This window comes from Cynocephalus volans, chromosome 2, assembly GCF_027409185.1.
Source record: "Cynocephalus volans isolate mCynVol1 chromosome 2, mCynVol1.pri, whole genome shotgun sequence".
NCBI lineage: Eukaryota > Metazoa > Chordata > Mammalia > Dermoptera > Cynocephalidae > Cynocephalus > Cynocephalus volans.
The window spans coordinates 210375807-210388117 of record NC_084461.1 but is presented as its reverse complement, the minus strand read 5'-3'; the positions used below and the strand labels follow the sequence as shown (position 1 = coordinate 210388117).

Sequence of the window (12311 nt, the reverse complement as noted above, 5' to 3'; positions counted from 1 at the left end):
CTTCCCCTTCTCTTTAGGAACAGATTGCTGAAATTTGCTCCACACTCTACAGAAGCACCATGACACACATATGCCCCACACTGCACTGGACACACAGACACATGCCCCACATCCCCGTGACATGGTATATACATATGACCCACACTCTATGACATGGCACACACACACCCCTCCACCACCCCATCCCACTACATGTGACCAACACACACACCCAGGGCCTTAGTGACCCTCAGAAGAAGAGAGCCCTCACTTGAAGCGGGGCCCGATGGCCGCCACATGCCGGTTCATGCTCCCCTTGGCTCCGCCAATGTTCAGGGACATGGAACGCTGCAGCAGGCTGGAGAAGATCTCCACTTGGTCAGAGCTGCAGTACTTGGCGATCTCAAACCGTTGCACCAGGAACTGAGCAATAAGAAAAGCATGCTGCGGTGATGGGCCAGACCAGCCCAATCCCAGCGCCAGGCGAGCCAGCTGAGGAAGGGCTCTGGGTTGACAGGAGCGGCAGCAGTGCCTGGGGAGGGGACTGGAACAGTCATCCCCTCTCTCAGGTCAGGCAGTCTTAAAACCTAAAGACTCCAGGCCCGCCCATCCCTGGAGGAGCCTTGATCCCCAATGTTAAGTGGGAGAGGCAATGGGGGTAGGCTCGTACATCGATCCAGATGTAGTGAGGAGTCACTTCGGGGGGACAGGGTTTGGGCTGACTCGCTTCTGATGCTGCCAGGGGGTCTGCTTCCTTTATCTCAGCAGAAAACAGGCCGAACTTCTGCTCCACTGTCATGTGCCAGGCCCCTGCCATCTCCCGCATGAACTGTAAGAGCAGAGCAAATGTCAGCCCCTCTGTGGGGCACAAAAAGGGCGTTACTGTTTTGTTTTGTTTTTAATTAGAAAAGTAATATATGTTCACTGAATAAAATTTAGAAACTGAGCAAAGTGTGAAGAAAAAATAAAGATCACCCACAACCCCACCTCCTGGGGGTCATCCACATTAGTGTCTGGTGTATTTCCTTCCAGCCTTTGTTCCAGGCCATGTCTTGTTTGTCCCAGTTCAGGGTGCTGGGAGGTGCAGGGTGTGAGGCGGTGGCACACCTGTGATGTGCCCGATGCCATGTGGGCCCTCCACAGGTACCATCTAGGTGAATCTTCTCCACAATCCTGAAAACCCTCTGTGGTTGTGCAGGTGAGGTCGCCTGCTCGGGCCTCTGAGCTGCAAGGGCAGGACACCTTCCAGCTCCACAGCTAGCTGCTTTTCTCCCCTGAAACGGGCCCTACACACACCTTTGTCCTGCTAACAGGCCCTAGAATCACCAAGGGAGCCAAGGGAGCCACCTATAGCTGCCAGAGGCCAGGCCCAGGGGTCCCATGGTCATGCTGCTCCCATGGCCCAGCCACTCAGCCAGGCCCCCTTCCTTGTGGAGGCATGAGGGGCACCCCGGTGGAGCAGAGTGGTGGCCTGGAAGACACGAGGGGCTGAAAAGAGTACGGGGTGCCAGCTCATACTTGGAAAGCACCTGCAGTTTATGGTTGTTTCTATAGGGAAGACCAGGAAGGAGCCAGTGAGAGCTTCCATCCCTCTGTTGGCCCAACAGCATCAGCTCCTTCAAGGCTCCAGACTCCTGTGCAGAGGTGGCTGGGCAGACTGGTGAGTGGGGCAGACACCCAGTTCCCTCCCAAGCTGCCACCCCTCCCTCCTGCCTCATGATTTGGCTCAGGGTAGCAGTGACCAGTCACTAGTGCTCTCATCCAGACTCCCTGCAGCTAGGGTAGCCATGGCTCTCATGAGCACTAGTGAGTGAGGTGGGAGTCGACTGCAGAGGGTCTGGGGAAGGAAGCCAGGGCATGCTTCGTAGAAAAGCCAGGGCAGCCATACTCACCTTCCACCCTCTTCCCTCCTTCCTGCCTGGACGCCATGAAGGTAAAGACAAAGGCCACACACTCTAAGAATGGCAGAGTTACAGATAGGAGCCTGGGATAGCAACAAGATGCTCAATCTGTCTCTTCCCTCTGAGCCGTTCACAATATGAGGATGAACTCCTGGTGGTAGAGGCACTGCAGCTTGGTTTTGGCTTCTGGCAGCCAGACATAAGTCTTATGGTAGAGTACGAGGGAGCAAAAAAGTGGGGGAGGAAAGGAACTCCAGAACTGATAGGGTTGAGGAGCCTCAGCTGGAGGTCAAACTCCTACTCACTCACTCAAAAACCATGTCCTGGTGGCCAGCTCTGGGCCAGGGCCTTCCAGGCTCTGGGAATAAAGCTATGAACAAAGACAAACATCCACACAGTCTATGGCAGGGGCCACAAATGTCAGGAAAGAGCTATGGACCTTGGACACTGAGGAGTGCTAAGGAGAAAGCAGCAGTGTAAACGGGGTGCATGTTTGACCTTTCAGACAGGGTGGCTGGGGATCCTGGGTTGGGGAGGGGGCATCTGACACAAGCCATGGAGGAGATGCAGGAGTGAGGCATGGGCCCTCTGAGAGGAGGGAACAGGTGATACAGCCTGAGGTGGGGGCAAGCCCAGTGACATCCAGAGTGGCTGCAGTGGAGTAAGTGAGGGGAGCAGAGGGCAACTGACCCACATCTCACTGACTTGCTCCAACTCCTGTGGAGAAGCAGGAAAGGGCTGGGTGGGAGCAGGGAGTCTAGCAGCTGCCTCCAAAGTCCAGAGGAGAGACACAGGAGGCCAGGCTGGGGGCAGCAGTTGGGATGCTGGGAAGTGGTCAGATTCTAGATATACTTTAAAGGTCAAAAGGCAAAGCTGACAGGATTTGCTAGGACCATTGTGGGAAGTGCGAAAAAGAGGTGTCAAAGATGGCTGTAAGGAATTTGGTCCAAGGAGGGGGAAGGATTATGCTGGCATTTACCACAATGCGGGGATGGGTGGCCAGTGCAGGTGGCATCTGGAGCTGAGTCAGAACCTGTCAAGCTGGGGATGCTGATCAGCTGCAGGGCAGGCGGCTGGAGAGATGTGCCTATTCTGAGGGTGTCAGGGCTGGAGTAAGTGGCAGCAGTGGTGAGAATGCCCAGACAGGGAAAAGGAGCCCTGGGGCACAACTGTGTTTAGAGGTCCCTAATGAGCTCAAGGGGCTCCCACTATTCAGGAGGATGAAAGGGTTACAAAAATTACAAAGGTAAAAGTCCCAGGGAGGGAGTGTTATCGCCCCACAGTGGTTGCTTTCAAGACCCAAAACTATGATGGCAGTTGTGAGCAGACTTCCTGGGGCTAATGTGTGCCCCCTCTTCACCTGAGACATGCTCGGTGAGGTCTGTGCTCCATCTTTCTTGCCACCAGGCATCCCCACGGGCTCCTCCAACCCACTCCTATCTGAGGACCAAACAGGGAGGTCAGAGGTTCAAGGGAACCTGGGTTAAGAAAGTGAAGGAGGAAATAGGTGGATCTTCTGGGCTTCAGGCCCCAGGCATAAAGTGAGGGATGACAAGCGTGGTCAGAAGCCATCACCCTGCCCTGTGAAAGGGGAGCAACAGCTGCAGCCCCTACTCTAAGGGCCCACATGAGGTTTGAGGCTCTGTGGAGCAGTTTGTGCAAAGGAATGCTGAACACAGCAGGGCTGCCTTCTTGTAGTCACAATCTGTGGTGAAACCAGGGCTTCCAGAAGATAGCCTAAGAGGAGGGCCATCCTTGTGCCCTCCTGAGAAGCGGGAGTCCCATCGAGAGAGATGGCGTGTGCAGACAGGCGTGTCCTGCTGCCTGCAGGATGCGGCAGGCATTGGTGGGGCTGATGGGCTCCAGGGGGATGATGCTTTGCTGTGCAGGCTGTCTCCCATTTTACAGAAAGTTAGGTGTTCCTGGCCCCACCAACTAAACACCCACAGCCACCAGTTCAATGACAACTGGAAACACCTCCAGTCAGTTCTGAAAGACCCTGGGAGAATTCCTGATAAACAAGGAGGTTTGATAGTCCCCAAAATAAAGTCCTTGCAGACAGAGTACTGGTGCTGAGGCCTGGAACAGCCCACACAGGGTATGTGTGGGTAACACTTCCTAGGAATGGGTCCCTCCTGAAACCAGGAGGAGGATGTCGAGGGAAGCTGTGATCGTTAGCCAGGACTAGAGTTCTGGGCTCCACGGAGAGAAGAGAGAGACATGCACTGAGCCCTGTTCAGGCCGGCATGCGTAGGAGCTGAACAAGTAGTTACTATAGTTACTATGGAGCCCTCATTCAGTTATTTTGGGCCATGAATTTGAGTACCACACAAGGGATCACAGTTCTTTCCCATTTTAGTGGAATAAAGGCCGTAGACTCTAGTGAGAAGGTCAGGCTCATAACTGGTCCCCAAACTGAGATATAATCAACAAGCTCATTAGCTCTGCATCTCCTCAGAATGGAAGAAAAGACATCAAGATGCCACCAGCCATTGTCTCTGAAGTTAGGGCATAGATTTTTTTTTTCCTTTTTTTTTTTTTTTTTTTTACCATAAGGGGATTGCAACCCTCAGCACGGTGTTGCCCGCACCATGCTCAGCTAGTGAGCACACCAGCCATTCCTATATAGGATCCGAACCCACAGCCTCGGCGCTACCAGCACTGCACTCTCCCGAGTGAGCCATAGGACCGGCCCAGAAAAAAAATTTTTGTTTTAAATCCAGCAATACAAAAATCACAGAAATAAAAGTTGAAAGCTTCCCCATCCCTGGGCACCACTGGGCCTGTACAGGTCAGGTCTTTGTCTAAGCAAAGACAGAGAATGAGAGGACACAGATAAGACAACCACGAGCTGCCAGAGCCAGTGCTGGGTCTCGGTACAAGTGGTTGGAGAAGGCCTGTCATAGGCCGAGGGACCTGAAGCCAGCCAAGCTATTGGTGACGGCAGGGACAGGCAACACAGACCAGAATCTGAAAGGTCCCAAATGAAGCAGTAATTTACTTGACATAAAAACCCTTCCATGACCTCTCTCCCAATTTTGCTAGGGTGAAAAATAAAAAAAGGGGGGTGGGGGATGATGTGAAAAGCAGGAAGAACCTGACCTTCCTGCTAAGTCTAGCCCCTGGGGTGGGGAGAGCCACTGGATATAAGGAAGACCTTCTACTCTAGGAAAATGGAAGAGCAATGCTCCTCAATAACCAGGTTTTCTATGTACAACGTCCAGTACACAATCAAAAACTTTCAAACAGTGAAGAAAAAAAAAACCCAACAGAAACTGACCCAGATCAAATACTAGAACTCACAGATAAAGATTTTAAAAGAATTATGACAAATATGTTCGAAGCTTTATAAGAAAGGATGGAAAGAATAAGTGAAGATATAGGGAATCTCAGCAGAAAATGTAAACTGTAAAAAAGAACCAAATAGAAATCCTAGATCTGAGAATCACATCTGAAATAAAAAATATATAAACTGGATTACAGCAGAATGAATAAGGCAGAAGAAAGGATTGGTGAACTGGTTTGTACACAGGCCAATAAAAATTAAACAAAATGAAAAGGAGAGAGGAGAAAAAAACCGATAAAGACTAAAGAGAATGTCGATGACCTACGGGATAATATCAAGTCACCAACATATGTTTACTTGGAATCCCAAAAGGAGAAAAGAGAGAGAATAAGGTAAAAAAAATTTTAAATAGTGACTTAAAATTTTCCAAGTTTAATGAAAAGCTCAAATCTTTAAATTTAAGAAGCTCAATGAATCCCAACAGGATAAAAACACAGAAAACCATACCTAGACACATCATAGTCAAACTACTAAAAATCAAGGGTAAAGAGAAACATCTTAAAAGTAGCCAAAAGAAAAACAATAACCATACTAAGAAACAGTAAGAACGACTGCTGAGTTCTTTCCAGAAACTGTACAAGCAGACAGACAATAAATCTAACATGCTAAAAGCAATAAAACAAAAAACTGTCAATCTAGAATCCTAGATCCAGAAAAAATAACCATATGTATCAAAAATGAAGGTGAATTAGGATTAGGGCTGGCTGTTTAGCTCACTTGGTTAAAGCATGGTGCTCACAGCACCAAGATCCAGGGTACTATCCTTATCCTGGCCAGCTACATTACAGGGAAAGCTAAAGGAAATTACTTGGATTAAAGAGAACAATTAGGTCTACAGGAAGACTTAAAGAGTGTGAGAAATGGAAAATAGGTGGATACATTTATAAGGCTTTAAAAAAAATCCTTTTCTTAATTTCTTTTAAAGACTTTTGACTTTAGAACAAAAATAACAAAATTATAAGGTAGGAACATGTAGTCAAACAGATGAAAGCAAGACACAAGGGAAGAGAGGGAGAAATTGGAAATGTATAACAGCAACGGGTGTGTATAACAGCAATAGTATATAGTTGTCTCTGCAGAATCCTCTCCCTGGCAATAACAATAATTGCCATAACAGCAGCAGTTAGCATTTCCCGATAGCTCACTAGGGTGTAGGTGCCCTTGTTAGGATTCCCACTCTGCAGATGAGGAGCACTGCTCTGGAGTCAGAGCCGTGCAGGCTGTGTGGTGACTTCCACAGGCCCTTCTGCACACTTGTGATGAGAGCAGCTGGCCAGGCTGGCACAGACCCCACCTTAGTTCCATAGAGAAAGGGTCCAGGAACCACTGGCTGAGTCCAGGGGCCTAAACCCCTTCCTTTTCTGAGAGGCAGGGGTGTATGTCCCTCCCTGATTAGGTAATTTCCCACAGTAGCCCACTGGACCAAAATGTTTCCTCAGAAATCTGAATGATAGTACCACCTTATAACACCAAGGACAAGGGTTTGGATCCCCATACCAGCCAGCCACCAAGAAAAAAAAGTCCAAATGGTGTGACTAACACAAACCCCATGCAGTCATAAAATACCAGGCAAATGTGATTACTGCCACTACCACCTGCTTGGAACATTTTAACTCCACCCCTTTGAAAATATTCCCATTTCCCCAAGAGAACAAGAAAACAAAACACTCCTTTTGACCACTTAACTGATCTTAAGAAACAAAGAGGGCCGAGCCCGTGGCGCACTCGGTAGGGTGCTGCGCTGGGAGCGCCGCGACGCTCCCGCCGCGGGTTCGGATCCTATATAGGAATGACCGGTGCACTCACTGGCTGAGTGCCGGTCACGAAAAACCAACAACAACAACAAAAAATTAAAAAATAACTTAAAAAAAAAAAAGAAACAAAGAAAAAAAATATGATAAATTCCCTGTTACCATGAAAATTAATGGGATTTTTGAAAAATAAAAAATTGTTTTTAGGTGTTCATCCAAACGGCCTAAATGTTCTTAGATTCGTAGATGTTATGCAATAAGCTGAAAGGTGAGTGTAGCCTTCACTGTGGGCTCTCTGCAGTAGCAATTCCAGAAATATTGATGAAAGGAGAGATGGCTGATCCCAAAGTTAGTAGGCCAAGAAAAATGTGGACAAACACCACTGCTTCCAATCAGATCTAATGACAACAGGTGTCCAGACAGGGTCTTCCATTTTCAATAGAGAAATGGCTCCCCCTATCGAGCTTTTAAAAAATAACAGCTTCTAGGTGCTTCTGAGATGCTTTTAACATACAGTGGGCCTTCCATATCCATGGATTCCTCATCGTGGATTCAACCAACCACGGATTAAAAATATTTCGAAAAAAAATTGCATCTGCACTGAACATGTACAGACTTTTAATTCCTGTCATTATTCCCTAAACAATACATTATAACAGCTACTTACACAGCATGTACATCGTATTAGGGATTATAAATAATTTAGAGATGATTTAAAGTGTACAGGTTATATGCAAATACTATATACCATTTTATATCATGAACTTGAGCATATGTGGATTTTGGTATCCACAAAAGTTCCAGATACCAATCCTCCATGGATAACGAGGGACAACTGTATATTCTTTCTATTCTGTGTAACAGATGTATGGTCAGGCATTAATAACACAACCTAGGGGGATACTTCAAAAAAATTTATGGAAAAATAGAATTAAAAGATAACATTAGGGGCTGACTGGTTAGCTCAGTTGGTTAGAGCATGGTGTTGGTACCACCAAGGTCCAAGGTTCGATCTCTGTACTCACCAGCCACCAAAGGAAAAAAAAAGATAATATGAATCTTTCTGTGAACTTTTTGAAGTACCCTTATGTAAGGAGAGGCTGGAGAGGGTGAGCTGCTTGCCAAGGGTCTCTATGCAGTGGCAGAGCCAGGGCAGTCTCTTTCCACCTCTTACTCCATCCTGCCCTCAGGGCTGACCCATGGTCAGTGTCCTACCGGCACTTCTACGCCGTTCTTGCCAGCCAGCAACCACTCCCAACAGGCCAGGGCAGTCTCCATGCCATGCTCGTTGAACATCCGGAGGGGACCCCAACACAGATGATGGAGGAGCTGCGGGTCACAGTCTGGAAACAAACACATGCTGTTCAGAGGCCTCCAAAGCTGGCTGAACCCAAACATGGTTTCCCTGAGTCAACAAGAGAGTCAGCACTGGCTGGGGCCAACAATGACCTTTACTTTCCTCCCATGAGAGACACCACCTAGATCTCTGCTGAGGAAGCTCCAGCTCTCTTTGGCCAGTATTCCAGCTTACTAGTATCACTAAGGCAAACATCCATTTAGAAACGAACCCAGTATGGGACTGACCGGTGCACTCACTGGCTGAGTGCCGGTCACGAAAAAAAAAAAAAAAAAAAAAAAAAGAAACGAACCCAGAATTCCACAGTGCTTCTGTGCATTACCTTTGCTGCTAATGAGCATTGCGGTGAGCTTGAACATGGCCTGCGTGTAGTGCTGAGCATTACTGTGGTCTAAAGCTGTATTCAGATCCTGGACCATCATTCTGTTCAGGTCAGACATTTGGCCTGTGGCACCTGAGAACCGAATCATTCCATATACCTGCAAAAAACACATATGTTAGAAGGCATGCATGTAATCCAGGCACTTGGGAGAGGCCCTGGCTGCCACCTGACCATGCTCACAGTAGGACCAGTGGATGCCCTGCTGTCCCAAGCTAGAGCTCACGCACACAGAAAGGTGCATTTCAATGGTGTTACCACTGCTCACAGCTTTTTTTCTAAAAAAACTTCTAGAAATGCATGTTCATGTTCCCACCATAATAGATGTTCCTTGAGAGTGGGGACCTGATCTCTCATCTTTGTACGCAGCACTGAGCCTGGGACTGACTCTCAGCAGGACTACAGCAATGTGAGCTGGATAAATAAACTTCCTCAGACTCAAGTAATGACTCAAACAAGGTTAGCTTCACTACTCTAAAGTTAGACATAATATTTTTTCCCCCAAGAAAGTGTTGCTTTCTTATTTTTTATTATTATTATTATTTTTGTCTTTTTCGTGACCAGCACTCAGCCAGTGAGTGCACCGGCCATTCCTATATAGGATCCGAACCCGCGGCAGGAGCGTCGCCGCGCTCCCAGCGCCGCACTCTCCCGAGTGCGCCACGGGCTCGGCCCATTGCTTTCTTATTCACAAGACTTGGATGTAAAGGAGATCTGACTCCTTCCAAAAAATAAACTTCCCCAAAGACAGACTTCCCACCACCACTGGGGAATTCAGAGACTGAGAACATGCCATGGGTCCCACCTGCCAAAGCTCATGGGAAGAGCGGCCACTGGAACATGCAAGCAGCAGAGTGCTCAGGCGGAGGTGAGCCACCCACTCCGACCAGGCCACTAATGGACTTTCAGAGTTGTCAGGGACCTTAGAAATGGCGTAAACTAGCTTCTGAGTTTTACACATGAGGAAACTGAGGCCCAGAGGGGTGAAGTGACTGGTCAGGCTGAACTAAACTGTGGTTGGTGGATGAAAGCCCTCAACGCGGAGTCAGAAGATGTGGTTTTGATCCTGCTCTGCCCGTGAGACTTTGGCAAGTTACTTCATCTCAGAAGCCTCAGTTTTTCTATGTGTAAAACTGGAATAATAGTATGTACATCTCACCAAGTGCCCAGGATAATGCATGGCACTTGATAAATGTTTGCTACTAATTAAAAAAAAAAGCCAAGGGCTGGCCCGTGGCTCACTTGGAAGAGCATGGTGCTGATAACACCAAGGCCACGGGTTCGGATCCCATATAGGGATGGCCGGTTAGTAGGGAGAGCATGGTGCTGACAACACCAAGTCAAGGTTTAAGAGCCCCTTACTGGTCATCTTTATAAAAAAAAAAAAAAAAGCCTAAAAAATACAACGCTGCAATGTAGCCAGAGCATATGTACAGGAGGTCATGCTCTTGAGGAGGCGGTAACTGTCATAAGTGCCCCAGAAGATGCTAATGAGTTGCAGGGTCCCGTGCTGTTCAAATCCACCTAAAATGAGTCAATTCCACATCACCCAGACCCCTTGTTAATTTTCCACTGGGAAGGAGCTAACTGGCATTAAAGCAAGAGGATACTTGGATGGACGTTGGACACAAGGGCAAGACAAGTACCTCGCCTGCATAGCGGTTGCGTAAATTCAGGGACGCCATGAAGTTGGAGTAATCTTTCTTCACACAAGCTGGGCGCTCAGTTAGCTGAGTTGCCTATAGACAAATAACAATTATTTCAGATTGCTGCAACGTAATCTCTTTCTCCTGTTTACATTGGCTAAACTTAAGTCCAACGAAGAAGTTCAGATCTAGGAGCTATTAAAATATTCAGTATTGGCAAGTTAGTAAAATGAAAATTTTTAGAACATCCTCTAGTCTGATAAGTCCCATGGGAAAAATTTTTTAAAATTTTGATACAAGATTTTTCTGGAAAGCAGTTTGTACTGTAGGTGAACAGGGCTTTAAAAGAGAAAAATCACTAGATTGCTGTGAGAATAATCAGAATCTGTGATGGAAACACTGTAAAAGTCAAAGCTCATGGCTGTCTCCTCTCTGGGTGAGTACTGGTTTGCAAATGTCACTTAAAGGTGGTAAAGGACAACTAAAGGTGAGAGCAAAAGCCAGCTAGGTGCTCATCAGTCTAACTGTAGAAGACAGAAAGGGGCACATCCTGAGTACAAAGGTAACCACAGAATGGGAGAAAATAATAGCAAATCACACCTCCCCCACTTGCTCTGCTTCAGCCTCAGCCTCCCAGCCCTACCTCCTACTCTCGCAGACCCGGGGCCGCACAATGGGCACGTGGGTCTTTCGTGAAAAGCTACATGTGAGTTTTGTTCTCCCCCTGTCCCCCACACTGTTGCTCCCACAGTGAAGGGGGTTACTGCTCCATAGGAGGCTTGCACGTACCCCAAGAGTCGTGTTCTGCTTGTTGTAGCCAGCAAAGTGAAGGATGCTCTCAGTGGCCATGGCCAGCCCCGTGTGCTGGGACAGTCCTGACACCCAGTTCTGATGTTTGTTCAGATATTCCTGAGATAGGAAAAACACATGCTACTTCATTGAAAGGGAAAAAGAAAACTTTACAAGTCAGGGTGTGGTGCAGTAGAGCAAACGCTGGGTTTCAATGTTGCGTCTGCCCCTCACTAATGAGCTGTGGGACCAGCAGGAAGTGAAAGGCCTTCCTGACTGGCTGCTGCTTATCTCTGAATGAGGGCAAGGCCTGATTCCCAGAGTGGCTGTCATATACTCAGTACAGAGTCACATGGTCAATGAGAGAGGACCATTTATTCCTTTAGCACGTCCCTGCTGAGCATCTGCCATTTGCCAGGGGCTGTGCTAGCTGCTGGGAAAACAAGCTGTAAAGCTTGGTCCTGCTGTCAGCACAGTGTGGAGCCACATGTAGGCCCCTGTTCTGCTGCAGCACCCTTGCCTCGAGGGGTGGGCCTGACAGACAAAAGGTGCACACAGCAAACACCTGAGTCTACCTGGCTGACCAGTGGAAGGAGGGCATCGGGGCAAAGGGACACTGGCAGAGTGCAGAGGTGTGAGGGAGGTTGCCTGCTCTGGAGACTACAGGGGACTCAGCACCACAGGAACACCAACTACAGGAGTGAGAGGGCAGGCACCAGTATGAGCCAGAGACAGGCTAGGTCGGAAAGGATTCCTGAACCAGGTAAAGGAGTGTAGGGTGAGCCACGTCACTCCCTGCAGAAAACTGCACATGAGCATGTACACACAGAACTGTGCCGTTCGTTCTAGGGGGCTCCTGGAGAACAACAGCTTACCTCATTTGTGTTTACAAAATAGTGTTTTTGTTTAAGATGACTCACATTCACCTATATGTGCAGCCTAGATAGAACTGTTTTTAAAATTTGTCTTTTTTTATTTGAACATTACTTGTACATATTTGTGGGGTACAGTGTATTGTTTTAATACGTGCACATACTGACAATGATTCACTTAGGGTAGTTAGGATAGTTTTGTACCCATCAGTCCACTGTTCCTCCTCTCCCTTACCCCCCTTCCTCCTGGTCTCTTGTAACCACTATTCTATCTCTACTCTAGATAGAGCT

The 12311-nt window shown here is 47.8% G+C and overlaps 1 protein-coding gene across 5 annotated transcripts in view; it reads right to left on the bottom strand.

Annotated features, from left to right (window-relative positions):
• Positions 1-12311, bottom strand: part of PI4KA (phosphatidylinositol 4-kinase alpha) — a 124506-nt gene that overhangs the window by 23990 nt on the left and 88205 nt on the right. For all 5 annotated transcript variants that reach the window (XM_063085692.1, XM_063085693.1, XM_063085695.1 and 2 more), the window contains 6 exons: positions 11149-11268; positions 10360-10452; positions 8657-8813; positions 8193-8320; positions 650-808; positions 251-402 (listed from right to left, as the gene is read on the bottom strand). In XM_063085692.1, coding sequence (XP_062941762.1) covers positions 251-402; positions 650-808; positions 8193-8320; positions 8657-8813; positions 10360-10452; positions 11149-11268 — 809 coding nt within the window. The remainder of the gene's footprint in view (positions 1-250; positions 403-649; positions 809-8192; positions 8321-8656; positions 8814-10359; positions 10453-11148; positions 11269-12311) is intronic.